The 22,205-nt window shown below is 40.5% G+C and overlaps 1 protein-coding gene across 1 annotated transcript in view; it reads right to left on the bottom strand.

The window, feature by feature from the left end:
• The window catches only part of dtx1 (deltex 1, E3 ubiquitin ligase), a 45,940-nt gene extending 42,359 nt beyond the window's left edge, over nt 1-3,581 (bottom strand). The window contains exon 1 of the mRNA XM_062542247.1: nt 3,326-3,581. Coding sequence (XP_062398231.1) covers nt 3,326-3,581 — 256 coding nt within the window. The remainder of the gene's footprint in view (nt 1-3,325) is intronic.
• Between the last annotated feature and the right edge of the window lie 18,624 nt (nt 3,582-22,205).

Here is a 22,205-nt window from a genome sequence, read left to right as displayed (position 1 = left end):
ACATCTATAAACTAAACTATTCTATACTACACTACATAAATACATCAACTATAAACTACAGTGCCCTCCAAAAGTATTGGAACACATGCTTAAAGTTGAATATAAAATCATCTTTTGGAAATTGATCTTAATGCCTCAAATGAAACAATGAGGAAATATTGAACTTTTAACACTAGAAGCGTCGTGCTGTTCTGACCCACTTATACCTAGAAGCGCCGCGCCCCGGTCATTTGACCGCTTTGACGACCTACTAGAAGCGCCGTGCTGGTGTGAACTACATAAAGCGCGGTGAGGCTGTCAAAAGACCGCTGAGTCCTTAGAATGGGAGGCTGTTACTTACACATAATGATAGCTAGATGGCGCTTCGTGCACGAATCAAATCGTTTGGTCATATATTCAGTTTGCACTAAGCTATGTGTCATTCGTGTCAGACCGTGTTGTTGATAGTCTGTGGTTGTTTCATTATGACATACAGCACGTTTGAGTTATCTGTTCATTTATGTGTGTTGATTTGTGTTGTTTGAGGTAAAAACTCTGGAAGAGTTCTTGAACAAACGTTAAGCAAACTTGACTTTCAAGTTTTTCATGGTATTTCATTTTTTATATTTCGTTTTTACATTTTGTATGCAGTAACCCACAGTTCGGGTTTGGGCAGATAATCTAAACTCTAAAATGAATGGGTGGCTAGTTCTAATTCACTCCCCAAATTCACTTCTATTCATTTAATAGGTAGCCTATGTTCGCGCCGCCGAAAATGATCGGACCTGGAACAAAGAGCCTAACAGTCTGGTTTCAATTACACAGTAGGCAGGATTTCATGCCGCACTTTACAGGCTACCGTGGCTACTTTCTAAAACAATTTTCATTCATTTAGGGAGAAGCATTATAGGGTCTAGCCAACTCAGAGGGAGGGAGATAGAGAGAGCTATGCTGAGCAGGCATAGGCGCGAGCCTAATTAGAAATGAGTGAAAGATATTCTCCGTTTTGCGAATGTGTATGCTATGTTTGCTGAAAAAAAGCTATAGGCCTATTGTTTCTACAATTTAAGCTAACTTCTATGTGAATTCGAGATTCAGCACTGAGACACACATTTTCACTTATCAGTAGTGCAAAACCGTAGCCTACTGGTCAGCGCTTCGGCCTCAAAATCGAAGGGTTGCTGGTTCGATCCCCGACCTGTTCATGGCTGAAATTATTTTGAGCAAGGCATCAATAAAGTAGGCTATATTCTATTCTATTCTTTTCACACAACTACACGCACGCTTGAGAATTCGAACATTCTGAAACACGCATATGCGATGAAACATGATTGCGCATTCTTCCACGAGTTGCCTAAACAGCCAGCCTACAGCCTATGCAGGGGACAGAGGGTGGGGGTGGGGAGGCAGTTAATTGTCCTCAATGCCGCGGTGATGTCTGTAGCCTAAGTAGCCTAGATGAGTGTATGGGGGAGGGGAATGATCGGTTTCAAATGGGCTATGTTTGCAATGGATAGTGTGTTATGTATAGACCCCGAAGCCATTTGCTTTGAGAATAACGGCTGGCTGATGAAGTTGTTGGCTGGCTAGCTGGCTCAGCCAACCTAAATGCTGCTGCAGCCGCCAAAGTTTTCATGGCTGATAATGGCTTTAGTTGCCACTTCATGTCTACAGATGTCTATATTGTACTAGATCTCAACACACAATATTATTGTATTGTTTTGGACAACGTTCTGCACGTTTCACTTCTATGTAGACTGCATGTGTTGTGAACAGCGCAGCAATCTCTGGAAAGGAAACGGTGGAAGTCGCATTAGCCTAATAGCGTTCAATGCTGTAAATCCGTCTGTTCCAGATTTGGTTCATATCATCAATCTTTGGTTTTGGTGTTTGTGCAACCGGGCCCTGAAGATTTAACAAAAGTCTGAGTAGCCCTACGTAGGAATTAGGACAGTATGTAAGGCGAGATGAAAATTAGGCTCTACCTTGTTTGCTTCTTTCCCCCATGTCATTTTAATTGGTCGTCAACTCACTGTGAGTCCTCCTGTGTATCGTAGCAACACTGATGTGGTGTATCCAGTGGGAAAATCTCATGTAGGCCTAGTTTCTAGGCTATCGTTTATTTTACGCGTGTGTCTCTATGATATAATTATTTTTAGATGCAAAACGTCTAACTGGCTTATAGCCAAAGTTTGTCAGGTGGCGGCTCAATTTGGCTCAGAAAATTATTGGCTGGCGAAATTATTTTTCGTTAATGGTAAACAGTATTGTGATTCATCCGTTTATTTCAGATAGTTTGTTACTAAAAACCATTAACAAAAAATAATTGTTTGTCGACGTTGAAAAACGGTCAGTGAATTCAGTCAATATAAACTACCTCATTTCGCTCGTGCCGAGTTGTGAACCCGGGTCTCTCGTGTTATAGTCGAGCAAGTTAACGTTGTGCCATTTAACGTTCTGTGATTCACTTATGTGGAAATAAGTGAATGAAGCGACGCAACTCAGTTAGTCCAGCAAATATGTAAGAAAATGCTTATACATTAGTCTGAGCTTTAAAAGATAGCCTACAAATAGAAGATAAGATATACAACTATGAGTGTACGTAGGCATACGCGCCCTACGTAGGCCTACATAAATAGGCTATGACGAATTTCAGCTGAAAATATTTTTTACACACGTAGGCCTGCCTAATAGAACAACGTCGCAACGTTTTCAAAACCATTTTAAATCATTTTAAATAACACATAGAAAATTGCATTGGTCAGCTAATTGTCAAGTCAAGTTATCCTGCATCGCATGCATTAATGCAATTTCAGGAGAAAAAATTATATAAAGACAAATGTGGTATTGGGGGGTTCAGCTCCATTGCCACCCATTCATTCATCACTTGCTCGCGATCGCCCTCTAGTTGCAGTACCATGCGGAAGTATTTCGCTAGTGGTCCTTCTCCCCTTATTAGACATTCTCTGACTCTACGGAGCGTTGCTAGACTGCCCCGCCAGCCAAATTACATTTGCTGCCGCTAGGGGCGTCTAGATTTCTAGGCTAGAATATTTCCTCATTGATTCATGTAAGGCATTAAGATCAATTTCCAAAAGATGACTTTATATTTAACTTTAAGCATGTGTTCCGATACTTTTGGAGGGTACTGTATACTACACAAATGCATCAACTATAAACTATACTATACTATACTATACTACATAAATACATCAACTATAATCTATACTACATAAATACATCAACTATAAACTATACTATACTATATTCTACCCAAATAGTGTAGTGTGTGTGTGTGTGTGTGTGTGTGTGTGTGTGTGTGTGTGTGTGTGTGTAACACACTAACCAGTGTCCTGTCTGAACTGGTGCATGGTCTGCAGGTCGATGGCGTACGGTGCCAGTTGGGGTTCCACGTGTCCCAGCAGGGCGGTTCCTCTCGGGTCCTCCTTTAGAACGTTCTCGATGTGGTGGCACGCGGCAGCACTGTAAGGTCTCCAGCGCCCGTGCTCGTTCATCCACTCCCACACCACCACGCGGGCACAGCCCTGCGCCCCATACCCCCCCGCACCCCCCAGCAGCGCCCCAGCGCCCGCCCGAGACATGCCCAGCACCGAGCACCTCTCCTGGGCACGCCCCGCTCAGCTCCCCCCCACCCCCCTGGAGCTCCACGGCCCCCTCTGGTCCCACTGGCCCACTGGCCCCTTCAGACCTGAGCACTGCTACAGCTGCTGCAGCGCCACTAACGAGTCTATGGGGGACAGGGACCAATCAGCCGAGACGTAAACACCACCTCACAAGCGAGAGGGAAAAGGGACCAATCAGCTGGGGCCGAGATGTAAACACGACCTGTCCTGCTTCACGCAAGCAAGCGCTCTTATCTGTGGCTTAATTCCAATAGATTACTGAACGCTGACAGAGAGAGCTGTCGGTAATGTTTGCTGTGCACTTCCTGGACGGTCTGAAGGACAGATGAGGAGACTAACACCGTCCTCCTGTCTCTTACGCAGGAGTTAGCTTCACAACGCGACTGTTACGCAAGAATTAGCTTCACAACGCGTCTGTTATGCAGGAGTTATCTTAACAACGCGTCTGTTACGCAGGAGTTAGCTTCACAACGCGTCTGTTACGCAGGAGTTAGCTTCACAACGCGTCTGTTACGCAGGAGTTAGCTTCACAAGGCGTCTGTTACGCAGGAGTTAGCTTCACAAGGCGTCTGTTACGCAGGAGTTAGCTTCACAACGCGTCTGTTACGCAGGAGTTAGCTTCACAACGCGTCTGTTACGCAGGAGTTAGCTTCACAACGCGTCTGTTACGCAGGAGTTAGCTTCACAACGCGTCTGTTACGCTCCATAGAGACGCAGGAGTTCCACCACTTCAGGGGTCCAGTGTGTTCTGTGTTCTGTGTTCTGTGTTCTGTGGGTCCTCTGGCCGGTCCTCTTGTTCTGTGTCCTGAGTGCTAGAGGGAGAGAGAGAGAGAGAGAGAGAGGGAAAGAGAGATAGAGGCAGAGAGAGAGAGAGAGAGAGAGAGAGAGAGAGAGAAGGAAAGAGAGTGAGAGGGTTAGGAGGGTAAGGAAAGAGAAAATGAGGATATTTCTGTATATACATACAGTACATACATACATAGGCTATATATATATATATATATATATATGTTTATATATATGTCTAATCTAATCTCACTCATGATCACTTCAGTAAAAGCATGTCCCCATGTTGTTCTCTAATCTCATTCATTATAGTCTATTATAATATGATATTCTGAGTGAGATATATATACATACATACATACATATACAGTACATACACATATACACACACACACACACACATATCATTATAGTCTATTATAATATTATATTATGAGTGAGAGATATACATACATACATACATACATACATACATACATACATACATATATATATATATACATACACACACATAAATATAGCATTATATTCTATTATAATATTATATTATGAGTGAGATACACATACATACATATATATACATACACACACACACACACATCATTATAGTCTATTAAAATGTTATGAGTGAGATAGATATACATACATACACACACACACACACACACACACACATATATATGTCTATTATAATCTCATTCATTATAGTCTAGAATAATCTGATATGATGAGTGATATATGTATGCTGTTCCCTAATCCCACTCATTTTAGTCTATTATAATCTGATATCATGAGAGATATATGATTGCTGTTCCATAATCTCACTCATTATAGGCCATCATAATATGATATTATGGGATATATGTATGCTGTTCCATAATCTCACTTATTATATGCTAGTATAATCTGATATTATGAGAGATATATGCTGTTCCCTAATCCCACTCATTATAGGCTAAAATAATCTGATATTATGGGATATGTGTATGCTGTTCCCTGATCTCCAGCACCAGCGAGAGTGTCGCTGTCCACCTGTTACCATGACAGCTGCTCTCCTCTGGCTACGGGCACAGATGCGTGTAGAAGAGGCGAGAGCGAGATGGGGGCAGCAGTAGTAACCTATATTATAAACATGTATTCACATATAACCTACATTATATAGTACATTGTTTATATGTTCACATATAACCTATATTATGTGTAGATCTACTGTATATATATATTCACATATAAACTATAATGCCGAAGAGCAGCAGGTGCCTGCGTGTGGTCACGAACACACAGCCCGTGCACGTGATGTCGATAAGACAGAACAGATTTCGGACAGCACACGAGCCATGCTCACGCGTCCACCGTAAATTATCCAGAAATGACAGTGCGACTAGACGCAGATGCCGGCGATGAACCGATTTCATTTGGCTGTGGGATTCTGTGTACGCCTACGTCAGTATTTCTATGGCTCTTGCATGCATTAGGCTACTCTAGGCTACAGGCGCTACTGATGGTACACAGAAAACAGTTCTAACCCCCCACATCATAACAACGAAGTCCATTAGAGAGAGAGAGAGAGTGTGTGTGTGTGTGTGTGTGTGTGTGTGTGTGTGTGTGTGTGTGTGTGTGTGTGTGTGTGTGTGTGTGTGTGTGTGTGTGTGTCCGGGTTCGGGGGAGGTCCTAGTCGCTACCTAGAATGACATCCAGCTACAGTCCGAACCAGAGACTCTGATCATTGTTCTGCTCCATTAAGCCTTGTGTTGAAGCGCTGATATGGCCGTGTGTGTGTGTGTGTGTGTGTGTGTGTGTGTGTGTGTGTGTGTGTGTGTGTGTGTGTGTGTGTGTGTGTGTGTGTGTGTGTGTGTGTAAGCGCAGCACAATGACACATGCGTCTCCAGTTTGAAAACAAACCATCCGAAAATCATGACAGAGACTTACAATAGATTGCTTGATCCTTTCACGTCAGCCGTCTCTGCTATCCCCTGAGTGCACAGCCTCCGTTTCGTCCCCACGCGTTCTTCATATTTCCCGTGAGTGGACCAACACGCCATCAGCCCGTCCACGCAGCATGTTTCCACGAACGAGTCATCATTCCGTAGTCGGTCTTGCGTTAATCCCAACAATTCCGTTGTTCGTTTTCCGAAATATTGTGATGCGAAGCCATCCTCGCGGACGAAGCCGGATATTCCAATCTAACACTGACCGTACAGGCGCTCTGTGAAAGAACAAGCGATGAGACAACAATGACCTTTTCTAACAGTGAAGGGAGGGGGAGGACTGCTCACAAATATGCAGCCAGGTCCTCATCACCTGCGGAAATCCCCCTCGACGGCAGCCTTTCAGTCCGGGTCTCAGCTGATGTGCGATCATCGATCGAAGAAACAGCCAGTGTTACAGACGCTACGTCCCCGTTAAATGCTACATCAATGCGAAGATAAAAGACAGCATATGTCAAACTGCCTTCCTTCCAAATAATTAGCCTAAAATAGGTCTGTTATTTGAACGTTGGCTGCCGGTGTTGGCTCGCTCTCCCCCGCTGATCTGTCTGTGCGCAATAAGCATGTCCAAGAGAGACGCTGTTGCTCCGCCGTCCTCGCTCCCTCAGTGAGAAGAAATGGAGCCGATGCAGCAAGATTCCAGTCGGACCGCGGTGGGAAAATCAAATCCTACGATGTTCAGTCCTGCGAGACATACTGTAGGCTACAATTCTACGCTATAAACCACTCTGTGATGTTCAGTCCTGCGAGGCATAGGCTACAATTCTACGCTATAAACCACTCTGTGGCCGTTGGAAAATGCACTTCCCTGCCTGCTGGTGCACTAAACAATATCCAATACTCTGCTAAACAATAACAAAATACTCTGCTAAATAATATCCAATACTCTGCATGCCTCATCTTACATTTCTAAATAATATCCAATACTCTACTGCATCATACAGTTCTAAATAATATCCAATACTCTGCATCATCATACAGTTCTAAACAATATCCAATACTCTGCTGTCTCATCATACAGTTCTAAATAATATCCAATAAATATTATCCAACGTGTAGAAAAGGAGAATTTCTCCACAACCAAGGCACTCCAAATGGTTTAAAATGTCTTTATTAAACTGACATGTCCAACATGGACCTAAAAATGCCCACGCATAGCGGCTGGGGCCTTCATCAGGGCATAGGAACACAGGAAAAGTCAATGGCTTTTATGTGTAGGCACAAAACACAAGAGTTAATTGTCTGATTAACCAATTACTGAAGACCTGCCCCCTCTTACAGATCCCAGGAAACAGTCACATGTCAGACACAATTCAGAACACTAACAAAACACAGATTGCAAATGTCCAGGCACCAATACATATATCTTAAAGCACAGTGCACAGTTGAAAATATATAGATACAAAAATATTATCACAAAAAAGGTCTAAAGTCTATCTCTTCATACAATCCAGGATATTCCATTGCCTTAAACCTCCAGATCCAAAAAGTTTCACGCTGCAACAACACTTTTAATCTATCCCCCCCACGCACAGATTTATTAATTATCTCAATCCCCTGGACTCTTAAAGAGGACGGATCACTATGGTGTATTTCCTTATAGTGTTTTGCCATTGGGTAATCAACATTATTGACCCTAATCGCATATTTATGCTCAGAAAAGCGTTCTTTTAGTTTCCTCTTTGTCCTGCCTACATAGTAACATCCACAGGGGCACTGTAGGCGATATACAACAAACTCAGAATTACAATTGATAAATCCATTGGTTTTATATTCTTTTGGGGTTTTCAAATCATGAAAAGTCTTGTTTTGAATGACACCAGTACAATGTTTACACATCCCACACTTATACGTTCCCCAAAGGTCTCTGTGTAACCATGTCTTTTCTTTTGAGCCTGGCAGGTAACTTCTGACTAGTGTATCTTTAATAGAAGGTGCTTTTCTAAACACGGTCATGGGTGGGTTTGGGAAAGTTTCTTTTAGAAGTGGGTCACTGTTGATCATTCTCCAATTGGACCTAATTATTTGTTTCATCCTGGAAGCACAGCTGCTATATTGTGTGACAAAGCACGGTCCGAGTGAGAGATCGGGCTTTGTTGATGGCACCATCAATTAAAATTGGCGTGTAACCTCTTTCACAAATTCTCAATTTCATGTCTTTAGCTTGTTTCTCAAACTCAGAATCATTGCTGCAGATACGTTTTAAACGCTGAAACTGGCCATAGGGAATGTTGTCTTTAAGTCCCTTAGTATGGAAACTATCTGATCTGAGTAAGGTGTTCCTGTCTGTGCTCTTTCTATATATTGTTATTTGTAGGGAGCCGCTGCAATCAATACAGATAGATAAGTTCAGGAAGTTAATCGACGTTTGGGAATAGTCAATTGACAGCTTAATATTGGAATTAGTTGCATTGATACACTCATGGAATTGTAAGAGTTCGCCCTCACTGCCTGACCATATTAAGAAAATATCATCAATAAAGTGACCCCAAAACAAAATCTTGTCATCAAACTTGTTTTTTTGTTTATTGTATATGAATGTTTCCTCCCAGTGGCCCAAAAATAGGTTCGCATAATTTGGCGCAAAACATGCACCCATGGCTGTGCCTTTAAGCTGTCTATAGAAAGAGTCCTGAAAGAGAAAAACATTATTATTTAAAGTCCAATCTGTCAAAGTGAGAAGTAGTATACCATCAGGTTGGTAATATTATCCAATACTCTGCTAAAACATATCCAATACTCTGCTAAATAATATCCAATACTCTGCTGCATCATCATACAGTTCACTGGCAGTAGAGAGCATGCATGTGATCCTGTGATGTGAGCAGTCTCCTCCACAACAGCATTTTCGAGCGGACTCAATCACTCTTCCTGTCATCAGTAATCCCACTTCCTTAAGGCTGTTTATTAAGGGGGTTTAATAAGTAGACTATGGCACATGCTGTGAACCGGAGGTGCTTGCAACAAGCACAATAGACCTCTGAAGTTCGCCAACAAAAAGGATCCAAAGCTGCCATCTTTGCCCATATAAGGAGATCTGGGAGTTACAGTAATTGAAGCTAACTGCCTATGGCAAGTTGCATGGTAAGTTAGCTCTGGGGTAGCAAAGATCAAAGTGTGCCGTCTTCACCTACCGAAGATCACAGTATCCACTAGACGGCAGTGGACAAAACTGTGTAGTGAAAAACGTCTGCATTTCCAATGTCATCATCCCCGCGAGAGTTTAACAGGTGCGATAATTGAAAATCCCCATGTTATTTTCCCATAAAAAAAACTCTCAAGATACCGGATCTCCTTATTTGGGCAAAGATGGTGGCTTTTTCGTAGGCGAACTTCAGAGGTCTATGCAAGGCTGACTTTCTCACACACCCAGGGCCAGAGTGGGGCCTCTTTTCAGCCCAGGAATTTCAGGCCCAATACCGGCCCACTTTTTCCATAGTAGTGGAAATTGGATCAATTAAGCAACAGTTCAGCTCTTACTGTCCTGTATTTTTTCTTTTCAATACCATGGTTCAACAAATAATGTAGCCTAGGTTAAATAATAATCTGAGTTAACATATTCCACTATCCCAAGGTTGATAAATTAACAAAAGCAGAAATAAATGAATAAAGCATTTCAAACGTCTTCCACTCTTCAGCATAAAGGCATATTGAACTAATGTTTACAGTTCAAATCACAGTAGGCTAGGCTACAAAGTTACACTGTGAATGGCAACGGCATCTAGGAGCGAACATCCATGTGACCGATGGACGTAAAATGTATCCAAATTCACATTCTCTGTTTAGCCTAATTGCTCACAGATCACACATAATTCACAGATATCGTGGAAGAGCTGGACTTGAGCTTTCAAACGATATTAGCAGGTGCTGTGATAAACTTAACGAAACCTAACGAAAATGAACGTTGCTTACGTTCAATTTAATCATAGGCTATTTCCACTGTGCACACAGAGCTTCATCCACCTCCACACCCATTACTCTCGGTGGTAGCCTATATCTCCCAAACTCCAGTCAACAGCTAACCATATATCAAAATAAACAGCAGACCCGGACCCGAGGATATGAAGCATTCCTCTGTAGCCTACAATACGCTGATCCCGAGTAATCCGGTTTTGAAATTGCAGCAAATATCTAGGCTACATGTTATCTAACTTCGGGCTAAATTATTATATTAAGCTTCCATTCTAATAGCAGCTCAAAATAATGAACTTGCTTTCTAAATCAAATAATCAAAAGATGGTGCATGCACAGATCAACTGTGCTTTTCAATAGATATTTCTATCAGCATGCTTCAGGTGACACGGATGCTGACGGTAAGTTAACCCTTAGATGCATAGGCTACCAATACCTACACTCTTCCATGAGTGGGGTCAAAAATGACCCCAATTAGAATGAATGCGTTTTTTGCTTTAAACTCAAATAATGTCTTTCATTTTGGTTAAAGATGATGATTTTTATTAATTATTTGTCAAAGAAATTATTATTTCATGTTGGACATATGATGTATCACTTTTTATTAACATTTTATTACAAAACAGCTTTTAGAAAGGCAAAAAAGGTAAACATCCTAAAATGATCTCAACATAGGTGAATAGGGTAACATTTTTAACTTAGAGATATCTTCATGAAACTTTACCAGTTGAATACTCACATAAATAGGAGAAAAAAACGTATTGCAAGTTTTCTGTATTTATGTTTAAATATGCTAATTAGGCCATGTCTAATTAAATATGCGCTAATTTGCATATATGTTTTGATGCGAAGAATCTGACCATTGGAAAAAGCCAGGTTGAAAATTGTTTTTTTGTAGTGTTAATATATCAAATAAAAAAACATTTACAGAGGTGATTATGAATATCTTATTTTGTTATCCAGTAAATCAGAAAATACTGCCAATTGGCTTAAAAAATGAATTTTTGCCCTATTTTTAGGCATAAAAAGTCATACAGATCAGGCCAAGAACGCTATATCAACAAATCCCTCTGTAAATATCGCTTGGTGAATTCTGCATCACAATGATAGGAAGAGTGGACATCGAAGGATCAAAAAGCGACGTCGCTATGAACGCTTGGCCGCCACATTATATGATGATACTTAGATTTATGTTGTTGTGTAAAAATAGCCTTGAGGATGGTGAGACTGCTGACATGAGATGTGATAATCAACAGTAAATGTATACCTTACTGCCACACTTGATAAAAATCAAAAGATCCTAGGGTTAACTTTTGAAATTCCAAAGAAAATGCTTGGGGTCATTTTTGACCCCACGTATGCGGATCGGTGGTATTGATACAAAACATGAAATTACTTTAAAAATATAATAATTAGACACAAATCCAAATGGCCTCATGTCAAAGACAACCTATTTGAGGAATACATGGAAGGTTAAATGAAAAAAAAAAAAAATTAAGAAGATACTGCAAGAAAACAACCTCTGGGGTCATTTTTGACCCCACTTATGCATCTAAGGGTTAAAAGTTTAATGGGCATAAATCATGACTTGTTGTAACAGAGGTAAATATTGTACCAAATAGCCTGGTGATGAGACAGCTTAACACTAGAAGCGCCGCGCCGCTCTGACCCACTTATACCTAGAAGCGCCGCGCCCCGGTCATTTGACCGCTTTGACGACCTACTAGAAGCGCCTTGCTGTTGTGAACTACTTAAAGCGCGGCGAGTCCTTAGACTGGGAGGCTGTTACTTACACATAATGATCGCTAGATGGCGCTTCGTGCACGAATCAAATCGTTTGGTCATAAATTCAGTTTGCACTAAGCCATGTGTCATTCCTGTCAGACCGTGTTGTTGATAGTCTGTGGTTGTTTGTTTCATTATGACATACAGCATGTTTGAGTTATCTGTTCATGTATTTGTGTTGATTTGTGTTGTTTGAGGTAAAAACTTTGGAAGAGTTATTGAACAAACCTTAAGCAAACTTGACTTTCAACTAAAATGCTCTAAAAGTGAATGTGGCTAGTTCTAATTCACTACCCAAATTCACTTCTATTCATTTAATAGGTAGCCTATATGTTCGCGCTGCCGAAAATGAGCGGACCTGGTCACCTGGAACAAAGAGCCTAACAGTCTGGTTTCAATTACACAGTAGCCAGGATTTCATGCCGCATTTTACAGGCTACCGTGGCTACTTTCTAAAACAACTTTCATTCATTTAGGGAGAAGCATCTTATAGGGTCTAGCTACCTCGGAGGGAGGGAGATAGAGAGAGCTATGCTGAGCAGGCATAGGCGTGAGAAGTAGCATAATTTAAAATAATGAGTGAATGATATTATCCGTTTTGCGAATGTGTAGGCTATGTTTGCGATGTCTGCTGAAAAAAAGCTATAGGCCTATTGTTTCTACAATTTAAGCTAACTTCTATGTGAATTTGAGATTCAGCATTGACACACACATTTTCACATATTTGACAAGCAGAGATGTAGCTCACTGGTTAGAGCTTCGGCTTGACCACCCAAGGGTTGCTGGTTCGCTTCCCAACCTATTCCTGACGGAAGTTCTTTTGAACAAGGCATCAGTAAAGTAGGCTATATTCTATTCTTTTCTATTCACATAACTACACGCACGCTGGCGAATTCGAACATTCTGAAACGCGCATAGGCTATGCGATGAAACATGATTGCGCATTCTTCCACGGGTTGCCTAAACAGCCAGCTTACAGCCTAGTCTATGCAGGGCACAGATAGATGGGGTGGGGGTGGGGAGGCAGTTCCTCAATGCCTCGGTGATGTCTGTAGCCTAAGTATCCTAGACGAGTGTATGGGGGAGGGGGGATGATCGGTTTCAAATAGGCTGCAATGGATAGTGTGTTGTATAGACCCCGAAGCCATTTGCTTTGAGAACGGCTGGCTAATGAAGTTGTTGGCTGGCTAGCTGGCTCAGCCAAAACCTTAATGCAGCCGCCACAGTTTTCATGACTGATAATGGCTTTAGTTGCCACTTCATGTCTACAGATGTGTATATTGTATTAGATATCAACACACAATGTTATTGTATTGTTTTGGACAACATTCTGCACGTTTCACTTCAATGTAGACTGCATGCGTTCATTGCGTTGTGAACAGCGCAGCAATCTAAGGAAACGGTGGAAGTCGCATCAGTAGGCTATACAGGGCTGTACGCTTAGCTTTTTCATTAGGAGCACAGGTGCTCCTAAATGGAAACATTTAGGAGCACAGAGAAACATTTAGGAGCACTAAGAAATTTCCTTGAAAACCTCATGCCTTAAACAGGATACAGATCATTCACAGCAGTGGCAATCCTAGTCTCTGCTCAAACCCTCCACACACACAGAAAATGGCTTGTCTTGCTTCTATGTCATATCTTGAATTCAGAATTTGTATACATTTTGTTAACAATTTATAGCATTTGCAATATCTTGAATACTTCATATTGATTGCACTTGTCTTTAATGATATTACAGTGGTGGTGTGTAGGCTAGGTCTAATTGAATGTCTGTCACTTTAAGTAGGCGTACTGAACATAATTAGATTTCATTCGGTTTTAGGAAAATACTAGTCACGCATAGTTCAAGGATACATGTTTTCATTAAATAACATGAATGTTAAAAAAACTAATAAAGGTAAAGACAAATATTTCTGGTGTAATAGAAAAGATCAGTGTCCAGCAATGTTAACTTCTATGATTTAGGTAGCCTACCATGGCATGGCATTGTGAGTTGTCCCGTTCACTTTTTCCTTGGTCATGTTGGCTGGGTGCTTAACCTACTCTTACTTAACTTACCATGACTTTTCTTGGAGTTTGGTATAGGCTATCTGTTATGTCCAATGAGTGACAAGCAGTGCTAAAAAAAAACGTTACGGTATTCTCCTGATAACGTTAGTGGAATGGATTTAATGTGAACGTAGCCTACAAAGACGCAGAGTGGCTATATGATAGCCTACAGTGCACATTTGCGATGAAAATGTCCGCCTTTTTGAAGCAGGTGTAGCACCGAATCGTGGTTAAATCCATAATTTAGACGACAGAATCAGTAGGATACCATTTTTGTTTCAAGTCTACCAGGCCTATGTCAAATGCAGGCTCGGGTGAAGCTGGGAGGAATTTAACATATAGGCCTAGCCTACGGTTTCCACACCTATCAACCGTGATAATAATAATATTTTAAATGAACACGGTAATATAGTCAACATGTGTATCATAGTTCACCGTTTCACCGGTAATCGCTACATATAGTCACCAACTGATAAGGAACAGATTTAAGAAAAAGAAGAATGGATTTTGAGTGACATTTTTTGCGTGTGTGAGAGCGCGAGATTGATGCTGAAAGCGTGAGTGTCCAGCCAGGTGCAAGAGTTGTCAACTCCAGAGCTGTCAACTCTGAAATGTGTAGCCTACAGATGCGCGAAAATTGTAAGCCTACTATACTTTGATCCACTTGGTGTTGATTCATTTTAGGAGCAAAATGCGAATGAAAGGGTTGAAATCAGTATTCGCACGTGTGCGATAATATATTTTTTTCAACTCGCACTAATATATATTTACTCGCATTTGCGACGACCTGCTCGCAGCGTACAGCCCTGCTATAGCCTATCACGTTCAATGCTGTAAATCCATCTGTTCCAGAATATTTGGTTCATATCATCAATCTTTGGTTTTGGTGTTTGTGCCACCGGGCCCTGACGATTTAACAAAAGTCTGAGTAGCCCTACGTAGGAATTAGGAAAGTAGCCTATAGGTGAGATCAAAATCAGGCTACTTTGTTTGCTTCTTTTCCCCATGTCATTTTCATTGGTCGTCAACTCACTGGGAGTCCTGTGTAGCCTATCGTAGCAACGAGCACAATACTGATGTGGTGTGTCCAGTGGGAAAATCTCATGTAGGCCTAGTTTCCAGCAAAGATCATAGAGGCTATTGTTTATTTTTTCGCGTGTCACTATGATATAATTATTTTTAGATGCAAAAAGTCTAATTGGCTTAGTCAAAGTTTGTCAGATGGCGGCTCGTTTATTTCATTATGAGATTCTGAATTATTCGCTCCTGCCGAGATGTGAACACGGGTCTTCAGCGTTGCAGGCAGGGGTGTTACTGCAGCGCCACTGGAAATTTCTCTCAATGTATGTTAGGATAGGTGCTTGACTTGACGGAACTCAGTCAGTCCAGCAAATATGTAAGAAAATGCTCATACATTAGTCTGAGCTTTAAAAGATAGCCTACAAATAGAAGATAAGATATACAACTATGAATGTACGTAGGCATACGCGCCCTACGTAGGCTACATAAATAGGCTACGACGAAAATATTTTATGTAGGCCTGTCGCAACGTTTTCAAAACGAACTCGCATTTTACCCCTGTAAATCGCCTCCATAGACTATGCCATGTAAATGAAAAATAGTTATTAAAATAAAGCACATATATAATACATATTGCACACATATAAACTATATGTTTTATGGTAAAATATTATTCTCATGCCCGACTGACAGGAAACCCTTGCGACATCTGCTGTGAGAAAAGAGAATAGCAGCCTGGACAAACATGGCCGAACGCGAGACAACATAGTGTTGTCACATAAGTGAGCGCAAAATAGCTCTAAACTAGCTTGTACCGGTGTGCTTTCGATCATGTAAAAATTCTGGGTGACAAAACACGCATATTTAGGAAAAGTCGTGAACGTAGGGTCCTGGAATTTAATCGAGTGAAAAGATTTTTTTTTTTTGTAATCAAATGACCGCAGCCCGGCAGTTCTAGGTATATCTAGGTCAAACCCACACGGCGCTTCTAGTAATACGCGTCAGCGGTCAAATGACCGGCGCTTGGCGCTTCTAGTGTTAAAAAATGTATTTCACACTTGCTGGAGACCCTGGCGCGTATAGTTGCGGTATGGCCGGCCCTGCTATCGGTAGCCTATCTGAGAAATCATATTTGGGAAAAGATGTGCTATGGACCCAACCAACTATCTTGGGAGGGGAGAACTCCCTCGCATGGTAGCCTATGCTACAGCCCATGCAGAGGCTGCGGTGTCAGAATGCGGCAGTTATGTGTTTTACTGTATGGTGGCCATAAAGGTGCAGTTATGCGTGTTCTCTTTGTTTTGCTAAAGCAGTAGTTCAGAGGTGACCATTAAGTCCTTTGCCATCCAAAAAGCAACACAATTAATTCTTATTTTACACTCAATAAAGTGAGCATTATTTGACACTCAATATAGTGAGTATTATTTTGAGCATTATTTCTTTGTCATGCACTCCACTTTTATTCAACCTTGGCTTGCGTCCAGTGATGTGCCGGTTAACGACATCAGGTGTGGTCTGGCGCATGACCCAAAAATCACTTCCTTATCCCCTCTAAAAATCATCAACAAGTCACAATTGGTCAAATGAATTTTCTTCTTACAGTTTTTTCTGATTGGTTAAGCACTTTTTTGTAACTATTGGCTATTTTTGCAAAACTCTACACACAAATAGCAAAACCTTTCACCAAATTATCAAAACATTGTAGTTCTCTTGCAAAAGCGAACACAGCTTGATTAACTCCTCACACCTCTGTAAAAATGGTGTTTCTGTATCAATCAGTAAACACAAGCCATCATCTACTAAGCACACATTGTGTCAACTACACACTGATGGTATGAATACAAGACACATCTAGCTTTTGCTTTCTCTGTGCACAAGGTAGGCTACAGTATGTCAGTTTGAGGTCATACTTTTGTCATAGTTCTGTAAACATATAGGAATCCAAACTTCAAGTATTGGTGTTCACACTCATCAAAACAAATACAAAGTCAAAACACAAAATAGTAATTTCACTGAGACAAAAAAAAAAAAAAATCTGTCTACATCATGACATCTCTCTGGGTACGGCCACAAAATTTCATCTACAGTACATTGCATGCAATGTCCTCCTGTCCAAGGCACCGGGCTCCTTGTCCTTGACGTCCTCTCCCTCTCGCTCCTTCACCTCCTCGTCCTCTTCCTAGGCCTCCTACAATTCTCACTCTTCCTGCTCCTTCCATTGTACTCCACACGGATATCTTAACCTGTGCCTTATTTACACTGCTTAGGCTGATTGCAAAGTGAACTAATGATCTAAAACAGTTTTCACGTGTGAAAATGTGCCAGACAGTTGGCAAAATAGTGTTACAGTTTTTCTCAATTGTTTACACACAATTTCTGGTACTTGAGACAAAATTCCCATAATATGTAGCTCATGCACCAACCTCCTGAACCGATTCTGCTGAACTATAAGCACAATTTCTGCTTTACACTCAAATTGCAGTTCTATAACACACTGTTTTCAGAACACTACACACAATTCTGTGCATTAGACACAATTTTCATGAAGAAAATCTCTTGTTTTCACAAAGAACACACTGCCATTCAAATTCTAAAGCTAACTGCCCTACCATGCACACTGACTCATCAGATGGGCAAACTCCTGTCACACAGTCTTACAATTAGCAATCAGAGCTTTAGTATTACAGTAGTAGTACAGGCAGAGGCAGATCCAGAGGAGTGAGAGTAAGAGGAGGAGGATGGGGAGGCCAAGGACCGTAATCTCTGATGAGATCCGAGCCATTAGAACATTGCAGTGCTGCGTATCAATACAGTTCAGTACTGGACAGTACAATACAGCTCAATGAGCACAGTAGTACAGTATTGCCTGTGGGCTGTTCTGAAGGACTGTAAAAATAAAGTATGTTTCATATATTTGGGGAAAGTAATCCTACTTTGTATTCCTACACAGTTTACAGTATTTTACTATTTGTTTGGCAGCCGAAAGATTACCAACACAAGGGCTTCTGTCTCCTGAACAGGAAACTGAAATCATGAGCATTGTCCTAGAAAAAAACGGCATAACATTACGGCAAATACAAAGAAAAATAATAGAAAACAATGAGATATTTCAAAATATTGATAGGGTAAGCATATCAACTTACTGTATCAGCTTATCTACTGTTTGTAGTACTGTTTGTAGTGTAACAGTGAACAAAAAAGGCCCAAGTCATTATAATAAATGGAGAAGAAGTGTTTTCAATTCATCGCAGTGTTTTACACTGAGCACATCAGTGTTCAACTGGTCCTTATAAATGTCTTGATATATGATGGTTTGTGTGTGTCTCTTGAGAACAAAAGAGCATTTTGAGGAGAAATTACATTGTTTTGAAGGTAAAGTGTCATTTTGCAGGAGAATTGTGGAGTTTTGCCCATTGTGTGTGTTGTTTTGGATTTGTGTGTAGAGTTCTGAGAATATGAGGCATGTTTTCAGAAAATGTGTGTTAACAATCGAGAAAAACTGTAATGATAGCCATACATGTATATGATTTTGCTAGGAGTATGTTGGAAATTGAGTGTAAGCAGTGAGTTGTGTTTAAAGTTCCACAAAGTGTGTGTTACAAAATTGCAAACTGAGTTCAAAGCAGTGTTTGTGCTTTTAGTTTTGCAAACTCAGTGAGTGGTTTTGCTATGTGTTAATAGTTTATAGAAATTGTGCTACAAGAATCACGAGTGCTTTATCATTCAGAAAAAACTGTAAAAACACTTTATCAAACACTGGAAATTTAACTCTTTGACTATTCTGTCAAAGAATAACACTTGTTTCCACAAGGTACATGCAGTCAATCTCAGTATGCCAGTTTTCAAAATGCTGGCTATTGTTGACATTACAAAAACTGCATAAGTTTTTATGTTTCTCTGCCTAGAAGACGTGTTGATTGCCTAAAATTCAGTTTTTCTTCATTTTCCTCAGTTTACATAGGCGAAACGAGAGTTTTCCTAAATCTCCACTTTTGCCAGAGTTTTAAAAAGAAAGCAAGGTTGACTGGAATCCCTGTCCCATACAGTCTCACACGCAAGCAGACTCCTTCAAATGCACCACCGACTATCAAAATATTATGTGCTGTTTGAAGTAGTGCTGCTTGGTGTTGACCGATGTCTTTCTCATTGGTTTCACAAATTATGCCCAAAACACACACGTGACTGATTCAGAAACACCCTTTTTGTTTGATCACGAAATCACACTTTTAAATTAGTGAATGTGGACTGGCTACGCCTTTATTGACTATAAACTCTGTGCCTCTGACCATCTGAGCCTAATCGCAAAGATAGAACTCAAGGTCTTCAGTCAAGAGGTCATCTGGATAGCAGTATTTTCTGCACAACATCTGTGTACATGCCATGAGAGGTAATATGGTTGTGCTAATGCTACACTGCCCTCTAGTGTCAATTTTGAGACTTCCAAAAGACTTCATCACCTGATGTTATAAAACTGAAACTTTTAGAATATTAAAATAGCTCAGATCTGTAGATCACATCATCAGCAGGACTATCAGAACCAAAGCTGACTGAAGTACTAGGTTGTTCCTCATTGAAGATGTATGGAATAATGTGAGATAGTTATTAGTGCTGTCAAAAATATCGCCTTATTACAGTTTTTCTCAAATGCTAAAACACATTTCACAAACGTTTCCTCCATGTTCCCCAATGTCTAAACACAATACCCTTTTCTAAAGCTACATAAGCACAACCAAACTCAAACTTTCACACCAAAAGAGCAGCTCGAAGCTCTCAAAAATGTAAACACTATACACATCATTACACACTACAGCAAAACAATTGAAAACACAATGCTCAATTTGTGAGAAGGTTCTTTGTTTCATAACTGCCAATGCATAGAGTAACGGATCTTCTTAGATCTCTGCAGAGGATTAGGTATTCGAAGAGTTCTTTTCCAAAACGCTATATCCACCATTTTACTAATGAATTTTCATAAATATATTTTTTTACATTCTGTTTTTCAAGTAATCTCAGTGAAACTGTATGGGGTTATGTTTAGTTACAGTAATTTATCTTTACTCAATACATGTACTGTAAAAACAAAACAACTGCATTTTTATTACTTGAAACACACACTTACTGTAAATACAGTAACATGATTTGTTACAGTACAGTAATGTCTATAAAATGGATTTATAGCGTTTTGGAAAAGAGCTCTTCATTTAGAGTTGTGAGTTTCATATGAAGAGTACAAAAAATTCAAGCCAAACTACACAGAAATGTATAGGCAAAAATATTTTTGGCCACTAGGGTGCATCTAGATTTCTAGGCTATCCAAGTACACTACTGTAACACAACTCAATGCAAAAACCAGAATCTATTGCACACAACAGTACTCTTGAAAACGTGATCAGGGTGTGAAATTCTTTTATTTTCTTCGTTCACACCACACACACACACACACACCACAGTCACTGTGTGCATTAGCAACAAGTGTCTTCATTTTTGAGTCGTTGTGTGTAATGAATGACGCCAGGTGTGTTCATTGTGTTCAGTTATTGCTGACTGTGGCAAGCATTTTGCATCACATGAGCTTTCATTTGAGAATATGTTTTGCAACATGTGTTTTAGCAAGAAAAAATGTGCTTAGATTTATGAGAACGGAGGATTGTGTTTTGAGAATTGTGTCTTCATGTGAAATGTGTTTATGGTATTGAAAAAATGTGGCTAGATTTAGTAAATGTGTTTAGACAACTGGTCATTTGGTTTAGAGGATTGACTTTTGTGTTTTAGCATTTGAGAAAAACTGTAATGCTATAATTTTTTGTTATTAACTATTTATTGAGTTTCATAAACGGGGGAGGGGGGGGGGCTAGACAGTAAACCATACACAGGGTGAAAGAGTGGTAATTAATAAATAGAAAATATTAAGATTATAAATTAATAAATTAATAAGATTATATTAAAAAAAAGAAGAAAACATTTTTACAGGAAAGGAAAAGCACTCAACAGCAATATGTATTTCACACTTAAAGGTAATTGCTCATTGCACAAGGGGCATGAGATCTTGGACCCTGCATATTAATGCCTCCCATTTTTGCAGGGTGGATACCTGGGCCTTGTTCAACCGGGCAGTATGATATTCTAAATGTACAATGTTATCAAAATTGCTTATCCAAAAACGTTTAAATGGTATGCAAGGGCTGTGAGTTTTTTCATAAACTGCGGTGGCCACGTTAGAAAAACTACAGGACCCGGCTGTAAACCAGAAGCGAAACAATATGCGCGCCCCACAATGCCATTGTTTACTGTAGATGTCCAGCTGAAGATGTTAAAATGGACGCTGCTAACAAACTGATGAATGGAAAGTTTAGTTTTAAAACATTGCCAGGGTCAGTTGAAAAGACCAAAGTTATCTGAATGTACTGTCGATGTAAACCGAGTTACCATCGTAGCACGACTAGTTATTATTATCCGCATTGAGAATTGAGAAGTCTAAGGTAGAGCAGGCGTTGGGGCAGACAAATACAGTTGCGCTAACGGGAGATTACTGGACGTCCCTCAGTAACAGGAACTATCTCGGGGTAACGTTAATGTGAGTGTATGTGTGTGTCTGTGCGCAACATCCCTCTGGCTCTTTTCTCCCCTTCTTACTACTGTAACTTTAGGCTAACGTTATCTTGTCTTGCCTGCGTGCAAGTGTATGTGTGTGTGTGTGTGTGTGTGTGTGTGTGCACGCGTGTTCATGCGGTCTGTGTGTGTGTGTGTGTGTGAGTGAGTGTGCATTCGTGTGTGTGTGAGAAGAACTATGTTTGAATTAGGCTTGAATTAGGCTACAACAATTAATAGCTTTTTTTAATTGCAGTATCCGACATTCTAGGAGGAGAGAAATTGATCGTCAGCGTCAGTTCTGGCAGGCAAGTAGTCAAGACGCTGCTAACTGTGGGCGTCAGCACATCAGCTGGTCAACTCCCCCCGCTTCTAAATGGCTACATCCAAACAGGGCACCTTATTTAAAGCTGCTTAGTTGTTCCTAACTGCTCGCTGTTCGCTTTATGCAACT

This window comes from Sardina pilchardus, chromosome 8, assembly GCF_963854185.1.
Source record: "Sardina pilchardus chromosome 8, fSarPil1.1, whole genome shotgun sequence".
Classification (NCBI taxonomy): domain Eukaryota; kingdom Metazoa; phylum Chordata; class Actinopteri; order Clupeiformes; family Clupeidae; genus Sardina; species Sardina pilchardus.
Note: the sequence above shows the minus strand (reverse complement) of the source record. Positions and strands in the feature narration are given on the sequence as shown.